The sequence below is a fragment of the Neolamprologus multifasciatus genome, chromosome 19, assembly GCF_963576455.1.
Source record: "Neolamprologus multifasciatus chromosome 19, fNeoMul1.2, whole genome shotgun sequence".
Classification (NCBI taxonomy): Eukaryota; Metazoa; Chordata; class Actinopteri; order Cichliformes; family Cichlidae; genus Neolamprologus; species Neolamprologus multifasciatus.
The window spans coordinates 9,982,561-10,003,290 of NC_140457.1; the positions used below are offsets into that span (position 1 = coordinate 9,982,561).

At 39.9% G+C, this 20,730-nt stretch overlaps 1 protein-coding gene, 1 long non-coding RNA gene and 1 pseudogene across 3 annotated transcripts in view; 1 reads left to right on the plus strand and 2 right to left on the minus strand.

Moving 5' to 3' along the window:
* The window catches only part of trim9 (tripartite motif containing 9), a 49,048-nt gene that overhangs the window by 13,251 nt on the left and 15,067 nt on the right, over nucleotides 1-20,730 (minus strand). For both annotated transcript variants that reach the window (XM_085142844.1, XM_085142843.1), the window contains exons 2-5: nucleotides 17,933-18,028; nucleotides 16,915-17,037; nucleotides 1,381-1,491; nucleotides 36-189 (exon numbers count right to left, since the gene is read on the minus strand). In XM_085142844.1, the coding sequence (XP_084998970.1) occupies nucleotides 36-189; nucleotides 1,381-1,491; nucleotides 16,915-17,037; nucleotides 17,933-18,028 (484 nt within the window). The remainder of the gene's footprint in view (nucleotides 1-35; nucleotides 190-1,380; nucleotides 1,492-16,914; nucleotides 17,038-17,932; nucleotides 18,029-20,730) is intronic.
* On the minus strand, nucleotides 2,341-11,547 carry LOC146495988 (uncharacterized). The gene is made up of 2 exons (XR_014871103.1): nucleotides 8,860-11,547; nucleotides 2,341-4,502 (listed from the first exon to the last, which is right to left on the minus strand). It is a non-coding gene; the product is annotated as an uncharacterized LOC146495988 (long non-coding RNA).
* On the plus strand, nucleotides 5,483-8,858 carry LOC146495989 (uncharacterized; annotated as a pseudogene).

Genomic DNA, 20,730 nt, shown 5'->3' on the forward strand with positions numbered 1-20,730 from the left:
TTCTTAAAAAAGAATCAGGCTCTCTGTCTGTGTACCTTTCATCTGTACAAAGTCCAGCTGGTGGATTGTTTGCAGGAGAGGTCCACTGTCCAGAGTGAGGTCAAAGTCACTGGTCATCCTGGGGGTTAGGGTCCCCTTTCCCCACTGACTCTCTGTCATATGGACTCTCCGAATCAAAGCATCAGAGATCTGCGAGACACACAGTACAGATTAATCTACCGCTAAATCTCTCCCTGTTACTCATTAATAATAAGTCTGCCAGAACATTTCAGCCTCCATTCAGATGAAGAAATGCAGATAAAGATGCAATGATCCATAAATGCAATAATGAGATTTTTCTTTTCCATCAAGTGTCTAAAAGGTTTCTAGTTGTATTCCAAAAAAATGTTTTCAAACTTGGATAGTTTCTCATTAAAATTTAAAGAAAAAAATGGTTATTATATGAATTCAAAAGTTATAATAGGTAAACTATGTTTTCTCCCATATGTCTCCTAATTCAGGGGTGTCAAACATAGGGCCCAGGGGCCAGAATCAACCTGGCAAAGGCTCTAATTTGGTCCCCAATCTGGCTTTGGAACATACGAAGGGAGCCATAGATGAAAACCTTATGAAAAGGTTTACAGGTTTTCCTCCTGATAAAGATCTTCGCCTTTGCTATTCATACTACATTAAAGTAATTAAATAATAGATAAACATCTAAGTGACAGAAAAGTTTATTCTTTCTTTTATTTCATTCTCTTTATCATCAGCATTTTGAATTTCGGATTAAATGTGTAGTTAAATGTCTTTACGCTGACAGAAAGGGGAGTTTCTCTGGTTCGACCCGCTTAAGATCAAAGACGTGGCCCACGACGTAAAATGAGATCATTCCTGATCTAATGAAGAATGGTGTTAAAATCACTTGCTAAATAATTAAGATATCAATTTAAAAAGGTCACCAAATGCGCAATGCTTGAGTGGATGCCAGATACAGTCATAAAGTGTGACACAGCATTTGCTCATCACCTCATCAGAACAAAAACTTCAGTTAGAGGCAGCTTTAGAAAGAAACATAAAGTTATTTTTGCCTTTAAAGAGATGTCAAGCAAGGTTTGATTTTAATAAGGCAAAATTGTTCCCCTAAAAAGCAGAGCTTGGAAATATTTGGTTTCTTTGGCAAACCATCATTTACGTCTTTCTAATGAAATTATGGAACAGTTTTCCAACAGCTTAATTCCAGTAATAGCCGGAGAAGTTACTTTTTGATGTCAGCTGGAGGTGTTGTACCACCTTGTTTTAAGAAATCTTTCGTCCAGTTCGACTTCATTGCTTGAAACTTGGTAAATAGAAGTTTCAGCTGTAGCTTGTAAAAATAAAAAGGACGTCTTGTGGCCATCTTACCTGCAGGAAACCACTGGGGTCATTTTCCTTGATGACTTCCAAACAGTACTCCATCAGGCCTGTGGTCTGACGCAACTTTACTGTACAGTGGGAGATTTGATCTCGCACCACCTGGAAAAACAGGGGGAACAGAAGAGTAAACATGTGTAATACACTTACAGTTCATAATCACAAGCTAATCGTCATCCCTAGAAGAAAGACAAGTAATGAGAAGAAGGATGGATGTAGACAGACCTAAAGAAAATAAGGAAAGAGGGGAGAAAAAGCCAGAAGTTCAGACAAAAGATTAGGAGCAGGATCGTCAGAGTTATTGATTGAGTAATTCTTTTTCTCTTGAGACACAGATTGAGGGAGGAAGAAGAGGCTGACGGGACGCTAGCAAATGATCCTGTAACTGACGTTAACGAAAGGAAAGTGACACTGTGTTTTCACACCCGGGCAGCCTGAACAGTCATCAGTAGTTACATCACAGACAGGGATGAGGAAAAAGTCGCCCTAAAATGTCTTTATGAGTGATGACACGGCTCTGAGATGCATTCAGAGTTTTCAGATTTTCTGCCCTGTATTAGTCGTTTGATTTAACAAAAAATATAATTCGGATTAGCTCCATCAATCCTAATCGAGGGGACAGGAACAGAAACCCTTCCAGAGTAACATGTCGTCTAGAGATTCCCTCTTTCTTACCGAGACTGATGTCCGCAGCTTCTTTGCAACAGTGTGAAATAAACACAAGTGCTGGACAGGGGGTTGCTAGGAAACAGAAACTTCACCGCCACAGCTCCAAGGCTGAATGGAGAGGAAAATCCTTCCTGAAGCCATTTGCCGACCAACAGTATGCATGAAGATGATTTACTGATGACTGCAGTCAGTGCACGCCGATACGCAACACTGTACCATAGGTGCACAGTGACTGCAATAGAATTACACCTCATTATAAGCGAATTAAATCGCCTCTCACTGATATAATCAGTTTTTATTTTACTGTGATTATTTAAAGAACCATTTCAGAAGAAGCCAACTGTATGTGGTTGTTTTAAACACTGCACCATTTTAGGATGATAATCCATTCAGAGCATGACTTAAGGGATGCCCTCTGAATGGGATCATGGAGACAGACAGTGAAGAGTAAATCCCAAACACGGCGCGATAATTCTTTCTTTCTTTTTTGTAATTTTCAAATTTTAACTGAGAATTGAGAGACATGGAAATAATTTTTATGGTCTGGTATTGTTTTAGGTCTTTAGTGTATATTAATGAATATCACTATTTGTCTATGTGCTACGCTACACATTTCCTCCTGTCTTGGGCTTTTTCCCACCACCGTGTGATTGCCTGATTGTTTGCACATGTTTTCAGTTACCTTTGCTTTTCTTGTGCCTTTCCCCCTCTCTTTATAAATATGCCTGCCTGACCTTGCACACCTCCTGTAGGCTTGGCACTTCACTGCGTTCATTTATCTTCCAGTCTGGATTTTTGTTGCATATTTTCTCCCCTGCAGCGACTTCAATTCTTTATTCCTTAATTTCGAGAGCTCATTTAAGTTGGTTATATTTTGCAACCTCCCACCTGTGTCCCTGGTGTGCCGGATTTGGGTCTTATTGTGAACGCACATGAAACACATCTGATGCAACAGTCTCAGAAGCCCAGTAATGTCATGAAGCATTTAGAGATTGTGCAATCAAAGCCACCGTGAGAAGATGTAGCCAAAAGGGGCAGATTTAGAGGTTCAAACTTTCTAACCCTCCTTCACTGAGACAGACACACATGAGTCTTGTGCATAAATTTGCAGCAGCAGTGAGCAAAAACAAAGTATGTGGTACTGATGGAATAGGAGTTTGCCAGCAGAAAAATCTCACTTTTACTCACATACTCGCTTTTCTGGATAGTTATTGCATGGCAGCCTACCTGACTCCATGTTAACTGTTCTATTGTTGCCTGTAGTCAAAGACAAAACTGGTCAAATATCCACCTTAGGAAACTACAGCCCAATTTATCTGGGTAGCATACTGTCAAAAATATTAGAAAGAATCTTTGGGGATAGGCTTTGAGAATATAAAACAACTATTGACAATTAATTTGCTTTAAAAAATAAAGCACTAATTTGTGCATATATGCTGTGTATATATGGTGCATTTATGTGCTTCTTCGATGCACCAAAGGTTTTGACCGTGTTAATCATAGTTAACTATTTACTAAGTCCCCTCATATCCGATAAGGATCTTGCATTATTAGTATTCATATCAAACGATGTATGTCCAGTGGGGAAGAAGTACAACCTTTCCTCATCAAATTTATATGGATGATCTTTCTAAAACACTAAACAAGCAGAATACAGGATGCATGATGGGGGAGAGCCTTATTAATAATTTGTATGCTGATGATTTAGTTGCTTTGTTCCTTATAGAGTTATAGAGCCGTCTTGCAGCAGCTGCTTAGAGTCTGCTCAAACTATGCTTTGCAGTATGATATGAAATTCAACTCTGAAAAGAGTGTAGCAACGATCACATCAACTGAAAAGAATCGGAAGCAAAATTTTCCCATTTTGTTTGGAAAATGTAATTTTTGGGCCATTTCATCAGGAATCTTTAATATGTGACAAGCAAATATGCCAGTCCATAAATTATGTTAAAATGACATGAAAATGTTTCAGTTGGGCTATAATGATGCATGCCGGATCAAGATACAAGTTTTTTCTCCTGCTTTTGTAAACACTGAAATTATTGGTCATTCATTTTGTATATTTATATTTTTATTAAAATGGCCTATAATGTCTTAAATAGAGTTTGTCTTCCATGTGGATAATATATTTGGCTCATCCATGAAAACACAGACATGTATGTTAATTTGTCCTGTTATTCTTTTGATCTCCATTACATCGCGGTATGTAACTCTTTTTGCCAGTGAAATGTCAAAAAAGGCTGTTCATAATAATAAAAAGGTGTATTTATTGTTCTTCTCTGCAAGCTACATATTCATTAATACAAAGTAATCGATTACAGGCACTTTTGGCATCACTGTTTGATAAACACTTATTTACAGATATGGACTGCACTGCACGGAAATTCATTTAGCAATTTTACAAACAGCATCACTGAAGATAATAATTCCTAAAAGCTTTATGGCTGACTTACAGAAAAATGGCGGATGTAGCAGGTGGTGGTGCAGACGTAGCTCCGGCTTTCAAACGGTCACGATTAAAACCAGAGATATATAGAACAACTGATGGAAGGGTAATTGTAGAGGATGAACTACTTAATTTCCTTGCTGTAAAAATCAAAACTTTAAGTCAGGATGAAATTGTGTTGTTGGCCACGAACACATTTGAATCCGAGGGGATTGAAGCCTCCAAGAAAGTTTTGTTTGAACTCTGCCCCACTACCTCACAGCGGTGCGTCGGATATAAAGGACAGCATAAAGACGCCAACAATATTAAACTCTGTCTTAAAGTGCTGAATGAGTGTGGGGAGAATATCCCAAGATTTGTATCTCATCACCTGGATGATTTGCCGCCTGTTACATACTCCAGCATGGATGTGTGTTGTCTACTACGGCGAATGGACCAGCTGTGTGCTGAGGTGGGTGCTTTAAAACATGTAGTTAAACTACAGGCGGATGTCTGCGAGCAAGTCATGACCAATGCTGTGGAGGTCGACCACCGTGTGAATGCTCTTGAGTGTCGGCCTGAGGTACCGGCTGAGCCTGTTACGCTGAATGCTCAGGGGTCGGGGACCGCTTCCCACTTTCCCCTGGGGAAACACGCAGAGGAGCTGTGGGGGAGTCGAAGTAAAGGCGGCCCGCGCGGAAGGCAGGAAGCCGGAGCTTTGGCTGCTTCAAGGACTGGGACAAGCACAGTGTCAGCGTTTTGTCCGGAGATGTTGCTATGTGGTCAAGATCGGGCTCCGACGACAGCCTCAGGTCGTAATATGGAAACTACAGCAACAACGGAGGATCCCGTTGAGACAGTGCTTTCTACATGCTCCCCACAATGGAGTAAAGTTGTGAAAAATGGCAAGCCTCGTCACAAGCTGGAGAAGGTTAATTTGGGTTCAGGAATGCATGCTGTTACCACTGGACACAATAAGAGGCCTGGACCTGTATCGATTTTTGGCACTGGAGCTGGGAGTACAATCAGAACTGTGAAAACTAAATTGGTGAGCGTGTTTGCCACTAAATTTGCCCTGGATGTAGATGCAGAAACTCTTGCTCTGTATTTGAGAGAGAAACTCAAAAGAGATGTGACCTGTCAAAAAATTGCTGGTAAACGTAGCAGGTTCGGCTCTTTCAAGGTTACTGCTGAATGTAATGATGTGGGTGAAATGTACAATCCTGAACTCTGGCCTGAAGGGGCTCTGGTCCGGCGTTTTTATGAACCTCGTAAGACCGGTACGGTGGTGCCAAGCTCAGGGGATCCAGCAGGGGAGATAACTGCGCCTTTTGGTACCAATGTATCAACATGAAGATGTCTATTAGGATATTATCTTACAACTGTCGTGGTCTACGTTTGGGACAGAGTGCAGGGGACAAAGCTCGACGGATTGTTGTGGACAGTCTGCTTGCAGAATGTGACATTTTATGCTTGCAGGAGACATGGTTGTCCAAACAGGACCTGGGAAAACTTAACTGTCTAAATGCAAGTTTTTTGGGAGTGGGGGAATCAACAACTGATCTCAGCACAGCTATAGTCAGAGGCAGAATACCGGGAGGGGTTGCTGTGCTCTGGGATAAAAAAAATAGACCCTGTGATAAAGCCCATTAGACTGGATGTAGACTGGTGTATTGGTATATAATATACACAGAACAATAGTAGTTTTATCATTCTTAATATTTATACTCCCTATGAATCTTGTCAAAATGAGCAAGAATACCTCAGTAGGCTGGCTTTTATTAATGCATTTATTCAAGACAACGATACTTACAGCATATATGTTTTGGGTGATTATAATGCTGATCTCACAGACAGCAGTTCTCGGTTTGCTAACCACTTAACTCACTTTTGTCAAGTTAATAATCTTATCTTGCCTACCAAAGTGTTACTGCCTGCAGATAGCTATACATACATAAGTGAAGCCTGGCATAGTACATCATGGCTGGACCACTGTATCTGTACAGCTGATGGGCATGCAGCTTTAGCAAACATGACTATTAGGTATGAGGTAACTGTGTCAGATCTTATACCTTTTGGTTTTACTGTGAATGTGGAACAAATGCCAGCAACAACTGGGAATAATATTACTAATATTGCTACCAGTGTAAAATTAGACTGGTCAGCATGTAGTGAAGATGATTTCTTAGCTTATCATAGTAATACCGATATACATCTGAACAACATTTCTTTGCCCAAAGAAGCTCTTTTGTGCAAGGATGTCAACTGTAAGAATGCTGTGCATAAACATTTACTCTGCTCCATGTATGATGATATAGTGACTGCTCTGTATGAAAGTGGCACACTTCTTGATAAACAATATAAGCATAAGAAACTTAACATCAGACCTGGCTGGAAAGAACATGTATCCATGTATCATGATGAAGCTCGCATAGCTTATAAATGTTGGGCCATGGCTGGAAGACCTAAACAAGGCCCAGAATTTGAACAGAAAAAATGTGCGAATGCCAGATATAAGTACGTTGTTCGCTTTATAACTAAACATGAGCAAATGCTGAGAGCAGATTCTTTGGCCAGGAAAATGCTGTGTAATAATATGGCAGATTTTTGGAAAGAGGTGAAAGCTCTTAATAACTGTAAACCATCTCTACCATCAACTGTTGAAGGTGTTTCTGGGGCAGATAACATTGCAGCGTTATGGAGACGTTATGGATAACTGTATAAAAAGTGATCCATATGAGGACAATCTTGACATGAGTAATGACACAATAAGTGTAGGGACACATGAAGTATATGAAGCCATTCATAGGTTGTCTGATAATAAAGCTTCTGGTTTGGATCACATCACTGCAGAACATTTAAAACATGCTAGTTTAAGGCTAGCTCCTCTTTTAGCACTCTGTTTCACTGGGTTTATGATTCATGGCATATTACCAGACTCAATGCTGTGTATTTTACTGGTACCAGTTATGAAGGACAAAGCTGCAAAAGTGAGCTGTTTGGATAATTACAGGCCAATTGCACTAGCCAGTATTTTATCTAAGGTGTTAGAAAGAATCGTGTTTGACAGAGTTAGTGTGTTCATCTCTTCTCTGGATAATCAGTTTGGCTTCAAACCAAAGCACGGCACTGACATGTGCATATATGCACTCAAGGAAATAGTCAGTTTGTATAGGGCTAAAAATTCATCTGTCCTCATGTGTTTCATTGATGCCTCTAAGGCTTTTGATCGAGTGAACCACAGAAAACTTTTTGATAAATTGAAGACACGGGGGGTTCCTCAATACATCGTGAGGATTCTCTCTTACTGGTACGCTCATCAGAACATGCAGGTTAAATGGGGAAGCAGTATTTCTGCCCCCTTTGGTGTCAGCAATGGTGTCAGACAGGGTGGGATTTTGTCTCCAATTTTATTTAATTTATATGTTGATGATTTGTCCATACAGCTGAGAGCCTGTAACACTGGGTGTATATTAGGTAAAACATTGATAAATCATCTTATGTATGCAGATGACCTGGTTGTTTTTAGTCCAAGCAGTGCTGGATTACAGGATCTTCTTAATGTCTGTACTGAATATGGTGTGCAATATGACATTGAGTACAATGCTGCTAAAAGTGCTGTTTTGATATGTAGAACCAAGCAGGATAAACAGCTAAATTTCCCTTTGTTTAAACTGGCACAAAAAACTCTTGAAGTTCATAAAAAGGTGAAATACCTTGGTCACTTTATTACTGAGCAAATGAATGATGATGATGACATGTACAGACAACGATGCAAGCTCTATGTGCAGGCAAATACGATTGCACGCAAATTCAGCTTTTGTTCACTTCCAGTTAAAGTGGCTTTGTTTAAAGCGTATTGCACACCGCTATATACTGCCCCCTTGTGGTCATCCTACAAACAATGTAGCATGCTGAAGCTGCATGTTGCATATAATGATGCAATGAGAATCCTTTGCAGGATACCTAGAAGTGGTAGTGCCAGCCAGATGTTTGTAGCTGTGGGTGTTTGGACTTTTAAAGCACTTTTAAGAAAGTTAATGTTCAATTTTAGAGAACGACTGGATGGTTCGAGAAACAGTATAATTTTAGCACTTACAGATCCGACAGTGAGTGGTTCCCGTTACTCATCCAGTCTGAGAAAGCACTGGTTAAAGTGTTTGTGTAGTTATTGATTTATTTTAAGTAATTGTGTTTTATGTATATTATGGTTTTATATTTTTACAAATGCTTTATATACTTATTTATATACTTATATATATTTAATGGTCTATACCTTGTGTTGGGGGGTGGGGTGGGGGGTTGTGTTTCTGTCTTGTTTTTATGGACATGAAGTCTGCCAATAAAGATTGAATTGAATTGAATTGAATTTATACTGATAATCCTGGTACCCTAGGCAGTTTATATAGCAAGTTTTATCCAGATTGATTAAAGCATCTTTAGGGAAAGACGTCATTATAGTAAAATAAAACACCCTTAGTTTGGCTTACTCTAAACTCTAAATACTATTCAACGATTCACTGGATACTCCTAAATATCTTTGGATTTGTGTTTTTAAGCAAAATCTCGAGATCGGTCAGCCCTGCTCAGGTGACATTACAGATTCTAGTAAAACTGCCAAAATATCTGCAGCGTTTCATCCTTTTGCTGGGCTTCAGAAATGAGTGAGCACTTACAAAGCCTTGGTCCATTCCTACTGAGGCGGCATGAACTTAAATGAACCAGATTTAAAAATTCGGCTCCACCTCTGACTTTCATACAAACGACAACAAAAAGCAGGCTCGACCGCTTGCCTGGTGAATTAATATTTACTAGGACACACTGAATCATTTTCAAACAACTCTTTGAAACGAATCAATGTTTCTCTCTCTGGTGAGAGAAGATTGCATTTCACCTCTGACAGTTCGGTTTACATTTCTGTGGCTGAAGGCCAAACCATCCCTGCTGTGGAAGCTGGAACATCCACAGCCCCGCAGTGGCCTGGCAGAGCTCCAGGAAAAGGCTTCTTACTGCTGTCGCTGCCTGCTTAACAATCCCTTCACCGTCCCTTGTCTGCATGTGAAATGTTTTAAATTCAGTGTATAAAGAATATCTCTCTTGAAGGTGCGAAAGAAGTGCTGCCAGCTTTCATTGCATCCTGTCCTTATTGTCATCCTCCTCTTTTCTCTCTCAGATTCGATGCTCCCTAACAGCTTCTCTCAGCATTCTAGCCATCCTCCCTGAAATCTGCTTTAAATCAGCTTCCCAATAAGATATAAAAACTGCCGCCGGCAATAGTGCTCTGCCAGATGATCTCCGGATAATCAGCGCAGGGAAGATTCATTCGTCTGAATTTAACCGAGAATGAAGGGGCTGCAGCAGCTTGTGGTGGGACGGCAGTGGAGCAAATTTAGCATCTTGATGAGAGAAATTAATTGAGAGACAGAAAAAGAGAGTGAGAGATGGTGGATTGAGAGCTAGAAAACACATTGCAGGACAGCGGTAGAGGAAGGCAGAGTCTGCTGCGTTAAGTGGGCCACAGTCTCTGCACAGCGGATACAAACTGTGTCCTCTCATGTGGCTGGTAGGGTGATCAAGCACTTTGTCACAGAAGCTCCACAGTGATGGTAAAACAACAGGAAACCGAGGGATGATGAAAATGTAAGACAGTGATAGTGCTAAAACAAACAGCAGTTTTGATAGCACGTTTGATTTCTTCATGGTAGGAGACACTGAGAAATGTGTTTGCAGTGGAGCAGGTGCTTATTAAATAGGCAAATACACAAATACTACCTCATAAAAACACACTTTACATGGGAAATGCACTGGAAACTACAAACCTCATTCACCTATTCATACAAACGCTTTTTTAACCTAACATCCACACACTCACACTCTGATGGATGCATCGTGGGAAACTGTGTCTTGCCCAATGAGCTGGGGATCAAACCTCTAACCTTCCGGGTGGTGTACGACTGCTCTACCTGCTAAACCACAGATGCCTTAAGATGCAGTATCTGTCTGTAGTTACTTCAGCAGCTACTGTTTCTCTCTGTTGTTAGCTGCTGAGGAGGTAAAGCTTCTTCTACCATTTTCTATTTGTATCTGCTGTAGTTATTAGGCCACTGCAGCACTTGTGTCTGTGAGATACTGTGGCTGCAGTCTTTGAAACTGTCCCCTTCCAGGACACAGGATAACATTTGTAGACTGACAAAAGGGGTGTGTATGACAATCATTAAATAAGGGTCAAATATAAAAGAACATACACAAAAATAGTTTGTTATTAGAAACATTAAACATTAAGGTGTGTGTGTGTGAGGATATGCTGCACAGTGCAGTGACGATCAGAGGAAGTGACAAGTGCCACATCCACTGAAAATCAGCTGTCAGTGAGAATCTGTTAGCATTTACTATTAGAACTGAAGGACGGAGAGAAAATACAGCAGTAAGCGACCCATGCATACCTGCATAGGTAAAAATAACAGATTTGAAATGCTTTCTCTTTACTGACTGATCTCAGTTATTTTCTCTTCTTTTTGCAGAAGTCCACACGACATACAAAAACCCGGGAAAACATGTCACTCATTCAGAATAATAATAATAAGCAACTACCTTCAACAATTTCCAAGCAAAACTACTGCCTAGGTTTCATAGTTATAGCTTGAGTATAAGACTATTTTCATCCCTTTAATAGCGCTGTAACTGTCATGGTCTTGGATCTCAGAACAAGGGTTGTGAGTCAGGAATTTGTTTTTCTGTGTCTTCATTATGGTTTGATGTTCTCAGTTATTACTGGCTGAGGGTCTGTAGCATGTTGTTGTATCGAAGCTTTAGTCATACCTGAGGGTTTTTGAGGTTTCTGGAGTTCTTTGTGTTTTGTTGGTTCTGTTAGGGCTCATAGTTCTTTTGCTTTTAGTTTTGGCTCATGTTTGAGTTTTTTTTTTTCTTTAAATCACATTTTAGTCCAAGATCGATTTCTTTTTGTGTCTCTACTCTTGGTCGGTTCATTTACTGTATATAATTGCACTTGAGTCTTTTAGTTTTCATTTAGTATTAATAGACTTTATTATTTGAGTTTTTCTGTTGTGATTTGGTTTATTTTTCCTAGTTTCCGCGGTGTTCCTCATGTCATGTTCAGTATGTGTTTATTGACTCTGTTATTTCCTGTTTTAGACTAATAGGGTGTGTCTCTTGAGATTAATATGAGTTTTACTTCCTGTCTCTTTGTCTTGATTATGTTCTCCTGTGTCTCCTTCCTAATTAGCTCTCTCTGTGTATGAATAGCACTTTCTTCCTTGCAGTCTGAGTTGGCTTGCCTGTTGTACTCGCCTTTTCTAGTTTCTCTGTCCCCGCGACCACTACAAACTTTTATACATATTAACTAGCTATTTAAAATGTTTATCTATTATCCATCTATTTTCTTTTGCTTATCCGGTTTACGGTCGCGGGTTGGCTGGAGCCTCTTCCAACTGCCATAAAGCCAGGGGGGAGATGCACCCTGGACATCTCCCCAGTCTGTTGAAGGGCTTGTTCATCTATTACACTAACCCTGATTCCATTTTTCCCCCATACTAGCAAAAGGTTGTTCATAGCTTACAATGTCAGTTGTTCAGCCATACTTTTATGACAACTATGACAACCATTTTTTTCATTACTTACACTGATATAATTATAATTATAATCTTCTGAGTGTCTTTTTCTACTGCCTAGCCATTATTTTTTACTCAAACTTATTCAGTTCCAATCAATTCTTAAATGGTAATTCTGCCCCCCCCTCCCCCCGACTACTGCAGAAGTACCTCTTGAGATACAGCCCTTGTTGGGAATCTCTGAATTAAACTCTTAATAGAAAAAGCGATCATATATCTTGAACATAAATAGCCTTTAGATCTAGAGTTTTTTGTCTTGATTAGTTCTCTATTGATTGTCAGGATCTGACAGAAAAGATACAACTGTAGTGGCGAGAAAGACCCTTATACAATATTAGCAGTCTCAACATTAACAAGTAATCCTCCCACACTGAATAACCTTCAATAACAGACTCTGCTGCCTATCTCGCTGCAATGAAAACTGTCATTCACTATAAGAAAATTAATCATTTGAAATCTGCCTCCGCTTTTCTTTATACTTCCTACCACATCTCTAAGCATCCATTCGCTCCAAAATACATCCCATGCCTAGTTAAAAGTGAGAAGGACCCCGAGAAGGAGGGTTCCCCTGGAGTAACACAGTCGGTTCAACAAGGGGGAAAGCAAGTGGAAATAAAAATAGCCTCAGAGCCGCTGTACTCATTAACCAACCCGAGCTTGGTGACCAGGGGACCTAGCAACCAGTGACAAACTTTGCATGAAGCAGGAGAAGATGCCGACTGACTTCGTTTCTGATTCCCTTTGTGTTGCTCTAATCAGCCTTCATCTGCTGAATCTGTTCCTTGAAGAATCCAGTGAAAGAGATTGAGAGCATAAGAAGTGGGCCCCGTTTTGATCATATTTAATACAATCTTCACATTATATTAGAGGACCGTGCTGATGTTTTCTTTTTTCATGTTTCCGTCAAATGAAATGTGCTTTACAGAAAAAAACCCATCGCAGTGAATTTAATTACATTCAACATTTTTGCTGAGATGTATGCAGTTAAAAGCATCAGCTATATCAAAGGAATAGTTTGACATTTTGAGAAAAACCAGGCTTTCATACCGGGAGTTAAAAGATGCATGCCCGTGCACTATATCTGATGATAAAGCCAAGAGACATTTAGCTCAGTATAGCAAGTGGCGCAGTTGAAAAGTGATCAATATACACAATAATATACACAAAAGACTGAGGTGACTCGTGTTGTTACTCTGATGTTGCAAGGGCTAAGCTTGTTTTCCATGAAAAGACTTGCAAGCAAACCTCCATCCCAGAAGTATAGAGTTCCCACTGGTTCATGAATTCCATCATTTTATTAGTAAATTACTAATTAGCATGTATCTGCGTTTGCAATTCACGCACCTTGCTAAGGCTTTAGCCACACAGACCTAGAGGCAACCTCTCGTTGCTGGGTAAAATTGTTCACAAAGAGGGTGCTGCCCCCAAAAAATCTTTTTGATTACTTTGGTCACCAGCAGACTGCTGTGGTCACATGTAGGTTGCATGGAAGACGCTAACTTTTGTGCAAACACTTGCAATCTACTCTCAGAGCAGTTGTGAAACTTGAAAAAGTGCAACGGAAACAGAAAGCAGAGAAAGTTTGCCTTGAAAGTAAAAGCTGTGCCGTATCACTGCAACCATCACAGCAGACTCTTTTTCTGTGTCACATACATCTCTGGGACCAGTTTTGTGCTAGTGACTGCAAGCAACCTTCAACTACTTGCAACTAGTCAGGGAGTACACATTACTCTGTGGGCAGGACTCTAGGCCCGAGGCCAAGCGTGCTAACTTAAAAATCATCAATTTGGTTTAAATATCGACACTGTTTCTCTAAAAAATTTAAGATAGAAGCAATCAAATGCTAGAATGGAGGCGTCAAAACAGGATTGAACAAACCAATAGGTGACATCATCCATCTTTTATATACAGTCACAATGTTTTCATATCTAATGAAAAGATGTGAGCTATGAACAGATCTGTAAGGAACCAAGTATTACTGAAAATGTGAAGTCACTTTTTTAGATCTTTTCTTGTTGGTGCATTAAAGTGCTTGTTGGAAATTTGAGCCTCTGATCTATCAGAGTCTGATGGAGAACAGGAGCTTTTTTACACACTGACATTACATTCATGTTTTTCGGGTAGCTTGAGAATCCACAAAAACTTTGTTCTGCAGTCAACTCAAGGAAACCACACATGAGAACTGCTGGACACTCAGTCCCTAGTATTTACAGCAAAAGAAATAACGAAAAGAAAGAAGACTATAAAATGCTTACCGTGATAGATTACCAATTAAGCCAGTTTAAAGGCCATGTGATTTTTCATCTGACAGAAACTGTGAAAAATTGCTTCTTGGAGGGCAAAAAATCTGTCAGAAAAACTTTTGAGGTTAAAAGATTAAGCATGCGGTTTATAACCAAAGCCTGCAACACAATCCTTCAGGCTACAGAGAGGGCTGCAGCCTGCCCTGCTCATGTCCGGCTTTGCGTCTAGCAGCCCGAGGGTGAATGAGTCGAACAGGAAATTATATTAGGCTGTTGGATACCTATAACAGATTGCAGGTTTTCAAAGGTGACTCAGGTAATTTTTTGATTATAATTCATCCAATTTAATAATTCTTTTACAGGACATCAACATGGCGTTTAGTATGTTGTGTTTTAGCTGTGCACAGATGGTTTGAATCAGCATTTAGAAGATAATCTTTACACACTGTCTGCTTAAAGGAGACCTATCTGGGGGGCCTTTTGTATCCACTCCACGTGACAAACCTTCTGCCTCTGCTGCTTCTCTACACAAACACATGGGTCAGTCCTCCTGATGTGCTGGAATAAATGAACCTGACTCATGCTATGAAGGACTACTTCTCGCCTCCACAGCTTCAAACAACAAGCTCAACGTGCCTCAGTCACCATGGCGACCAGGCTTCCTTGTCAGGAGCCAGGACCAGAGGAGAGCAGCAGGAAGCTCTGCTGGAGATGCCAAGTGATCTGCAGCAGCCTCGTTTTAAAATCAGATTCAATTGATTTAATGTTTTCTGCTCTTTTTACAGCTTTTATTGTGAACCTCGTGTGCTTAAATAAGCTGTATTATTCAGGCTATATCACTAGTTGCTCAACTGGACACCATGTTTTATGCAGCTATCAGCATTTATAAGCACAGACATCAAAAACTTCAGCATCACCAAGAGCGTAGCGGGACAGAATTGTGTCTCATTCAGCCACAGCTGCAGGGTGAATGTCCATGCCAGAGTTAACACAGTTCCTGGAGATGACCTGAAGAAAACAAGCTTCATCTCAAATGATCCTTTCTCTCCTCTTTTAGCTGTGCCTCGTATCTACACGAGTGAGCTACGCTGCCCTCCAGGGGACAATAGGAAATAAGAGAACGCACAAAACTTTGTTTTCTTGCATCACTGACTCTGTGGGAAACTCCTATGATTGAAGAGGTACCCCTGAGTAAGCGAGAAGCACATTCACATGTGAGATCAGCGTGGAAAGCACGAGAAAAATCTGACATCTGCGTTGGAGAAATGTGTTTCTCCAACATTAAGATTCAGCGTACGACACATGCAGACACCGAGCTGACAGGCATTAAAATTCCTCTGTGTTGGAGGTGTGAATCTGTCCAGTGTCCCTTAAGATCCATCCGTCTTTGAAAATTCATCCACTGAGAGGACACAGTTCATTTTTCATGTGCATCGTGCCGCACACCACTGCAAAGTCTTTGCTGTTAAAACGAAAATCATGCCTCCTATAGGCAAGAAAACACTGCAGCAGCGACGGCACTTGTAATAGCCGAGTATCTGAGAATCACTGTAGTTTAGGGTGAGGGTTTAGTGTCCCTATTCTCTTCTATTGCAGATCCTTAGGAGAGTATGACTATGTGGTGTTTATTGTGTCATTTTTTATTTACAGTTTCAGGAGATTACAGGAGACAAGAATGTCACATCAAGGTTGCGAGTTGAATGTAACTGATAGCCACAGTGCCTCCTGTGGAAAAGTAATTTCCATGAACATCACATCTAAAACATATATATATATTTAAAAAAAAAAAAATTAAAAAAAAAAATAAAAATTAAAAAAAAAAAAAAAAAATATATATATATATATATATATATATATATATATATAGAGAGAGAGGCAGGACTAAAAAGAATAAATAAAAAATGTCTGTTGCTGGTCCTGTATGCCCACATGTTGCCATGCACAAGCCATGTTCCTCAAACCACCTACACGTGTGAAACCTCAATTCTACAGAGCAACCGAGTGTGAAATTGGATGCTGTACAGCACAAATGTATCTCTCCATCCTCTCATCTCACTTATGTCCCCCGTTCAATGTGTTGCAGATGGCTTAAAGAAAAATGCAGCTCTTTATGCATCTGAAATCGGTGGCACGGTGTACGATTTCTCATTAATCTTTATCAAAATCGTTAAGATACTGCAAAACCTAAAAAATGCAACTGGAAAAATACATAACTTCAGATTCTTTAAGAGCAAAGAGATTTTCCTCACGACTTTGTATTTTATCCACTACAATATGAAACTTCACTTGCAGCGCCAGCTCATCCATCAGTCACAATCACCGCCCTCAATTTGTCAAACCAACACTGCAAGATTATACAGCAGCAAACAACCACTATGAAGCAGATCAAATTTAAAGTCCCAACCTGGCAACTTCTAAAGAAAAACAAGGATATTTTTAAGATCATTTTGTTTCGGTTTGCACTTGTGTGGCTCATGAATCAATACCTCATTAGGGTTAACGCCTCATTATCCATTTAACACATCCAGATCTTGGAACAGATCTTGTCATGCTCACTCACCTTCAGCTTGTGTTCGTGCTCTTTGTTTACTTGAGACAGCAGCTGGGCCTTGCGCCGGTTCAAGGCGTCGATGAGGGCGTCGCACTGCGCCACCAAGCAAGCCTCAAACTCCACACCGTTCTCCTGCAGGAAAAATGTACAAGAAGCTGGAAAAGCAAAGCATCTGAAGACAGAAAATATGCAGGAATTTGCAGCTGGAAACAAAACAACAACAACAAAAGAAAAAGATGGAGGATACTTTTAAGGCCGTGTGCATCACTTTAATAGCAGGAGTAACAGTGAAATACAGGAATGACAAAATTAATAGAGTTTAATGATGGGATGGATAGTTTGCTGAGATACCTCCTCCTCAGACGAGAAGCGTGAGTAAAATCATCATGATTCATGCATCAGCAGAGTAATAAACGTGACAATTATGCTTCATGCTGTCACTTTTTCACACATAAGTTTTTTTTGTTGCTCGTCACCGCCTCTCTACTCTTTTACCTCACCCTCACCATTTCACACTGCGTGACGACTACCCACGAGAGGTTTTAATCCCACCTTCCTCCTCTAATCGCCCTCATAAGCTGACCAAAGCTTTGTCTCCACATGAGCATCTAAATTTAGACCTGGTTAATGTGTTAGATGGAAGAAAATAATATAGATGAATGTGAATAAAGGGGAATTCCCATTAATGCTAATATAACCATGTGTTTCTGTAAATGTTAATCTTTATAACCACATTTGTTTTGCATCCTGAGCTCAATTTTGATGCAAGCATCTTTTATAGTTTTATTAAGATAGTATCTTCCCATCTGGCCCTGTGCAGAGTTCAAGCCAAAGATTAGAAAATGTGAAATTCAAACGAATACAATAAGCCTTTTTGTGTCTGCTGCTCACGGCAGTCAGTGGACAGTCTGGGATCACAGAGGGGGATTACAGCTTGGTAGAAGAAAATATTCATGCAGATTATGGGTGTGTGCAAAAAACAAAACAAAACAAAAAAAACCATGTGTGTGCGTGTGTCTGCGTATACCTGGATATGCTGGACCATATTTTTTAGTTGAACCAGGAACTCTTTGGCCTCAGTGGCTCGATCTGACAGGCCGTTGAGGGCCTGGGACAGTTGACCCTGTGGAAAGAGACAATAAAGTATAATTACATGGACTTGCAGTACATTCAAATAACAGATGAAGTGCTGAATCCTCAGAATCTAAAGAAGGAAATGAATCTAAATTATAATCAGAGCCATAATAGTATTTAAAAACTCCAGATCATACACAAAGACTGCAAAGATCTAATGAAATATAAACCTAATTTTGGGCCAGTTCATAGTGATACAGAACATGAACCTCTAGCTTTTATTCCATTAATCACTTACTGGGTCAGAAGATTCAGTAACAATTTTGTTTATTTGCAGCTTTCTTTATTTCATTTGAAAACAAATTGCATATCTTTGGGTTTTTGGAAAAAGGTGATTTTGTCACCTTGGTCAGCCTTTTGAAGATTCAGCTGGGCCTTTCCCCACACAATTTTTGCATTAAATTAGATTAATGGAAACTGAAGATAACCATGTAATTGATATGCCTCGTGGACTATCAGCTGCTCTGTCACGCAACCATCCTTTTTGTAGTCCTTCATCCTTGCTGAATAGGGGCTAACAGTGGATTTTGTTGTCTTAACTTTTTAACTCAAACCCCACCTAAATATTTCCAACCCTGACATCCTGTTTTACACAACAACTAAGGCCCCAAAACTATTCCGTGAGACCTTTAACACTGACAGGAAAGACACATGGAGGCAGCCCAGCAAGAGTTATTTTGGATGCAGATTCCAGCCCTGACAGTTCATCATATGCTACAACCCCAGATCAGAAAAAGTTGGGATGACATGGACGATGCCGACTAAAAAAAAACACTTACATATTTACTTTGGCTTTTGATTGCAGACAATATGATCGACTTTATTCATTCCTGCAGTTCAGGCTTGCAACAAATTCCCGAAAAACATTTGAATAGTAAAGAAATAAACAGTTATGAGACATTTAAGCACTGAGAACAAAAGGTTTCAGGTGTTATTTTTTACCTTTCCTCCTGCAAACACATCTTTGTTACATTTGTGTTGCGTTTTAAAATTCCCCAGATATTTCCTACTGGGGATGGGTCAGGACTGTAGGCGGGCCTTTATAATGTGGTTTTATTTTGTTTTGTTGAAAAGTGCATAGATGTTGTTTTACTTGTTGCTGACAACAGTCTGGATGGCGTCTTTGTCTTTGGTTCAGAGCACACGGTTTCCATGTCTTCTAAAAAAAGATCTGGGATACCGATTGTTGTTACCAGAACATGTTTTCATCGTCACAGATCAACATGCAGTAAAATTTAAATTTGCATTTGTGAATGTAATTGTGATTGTAGTGCTTCATAAAGGTTTCCCACAGAAATCCTTTGCTTTTATTGTTATATCAGCTGTTGACGGATGACAGTGATGTCTGAGCGACTGAGGTCACGAGTGTTCAGCGTAGGCTTCCACCTTTCCCCTTTATGCACTGAAATTCCAACAGATTTCTTTCTTCTTTGAGGAACACCATATTTAAATATTTCTACAATTTTCTCTTGCATTTCTTGAGAAACTGGAGCAAATCTGCCCATCTTTGCTCCTCAAAGACTGCAGCAAATCAGGATCACAATCACCTGTGGACATCATGTTAACGGAAGTCCTGTGGAATGGTTGTATGCTAACAAATGAAATGAAGATAAAAAGAAAAATGTGAAATATCTCGGGTTCACACTGAAACGAGTGGGTTTCTTTCTTTTTTTTAAATGATTAACTAAAAGGCACTCAACATGGGCCGACTTACAAACAAAGCTGCTTTTGATAGCGGCTGAGAATCTGACATTTTAAAGTGTCAGAGCTTTCACCCCTGAGACAAAATGCACTGACAGCCTAATTTTCTCACACAAAATGTCATTTTCAGCTTAAAACTGAGATGATGTGTACATCTATAAGCATTTAACTTTTGCACTGTTAATGTTATGGCTGGGACTCTGGTGTGTGGAGCACATATGACGGGAAATGCCATTGTTGTCATTGTGCGCTGACACAGAAACACTTTTGAGATTAGTTTTTCATGTATGTGAAGCAAAGGCTGTGTGAACATGGAGGTGACAGGGGGAGAGGACTTGGCTTGACCCTGTGGGAAACTCATTCGCTTGAGTGAACAACCGTCAAGCTGGTGGGTGAATTGTCTTCTGGGAGTAAACGAGGGCACTGGGCCTTATCTGGAAAATAAAAACTCCACTTCAACGCAGGAAGACAGCAATAAAACTAGCGACTAGCTGATACAGTAGAAAACGCTGTGAAAACAACTCATCACACGCAGTCTGCTCCTCTTTGTCAGCCCAGCTCGTGGAATCTGACGTTGGCCGGACGAGTGGGAATCAATCTGCGGGGCCCGACAGCTGATCTTTGACCTTGATGTTTGGGAAACCATGACAGCTGCCGTTAACATGAGTCTACTGCACTGGGGGACTGTAAGACCTGGTAACAGCTGAGCAAAGATCCAAATGTAAACTTTCTTCAGTTGTGTGGGATTTCAAAAAATGTCTTTTGTGTTATTTAGGGCTGCATACTTCAACACAGCAAAGAAAAGAAATGAAAGAGAAGACTCGAAGCGTAAGTTTTCTTTCATATAAGAATAAAGTAACAACAGATTTCTATGAATTCTGAAGACCTGTTTGACCTCTTATAAGTATGTACTTATCAAACATTAGTCTAAAAAAATGGCAAATACTTGTAAAATCAGAAAGTCTCAAAGGAAAAAACTGAAGTCTTTAA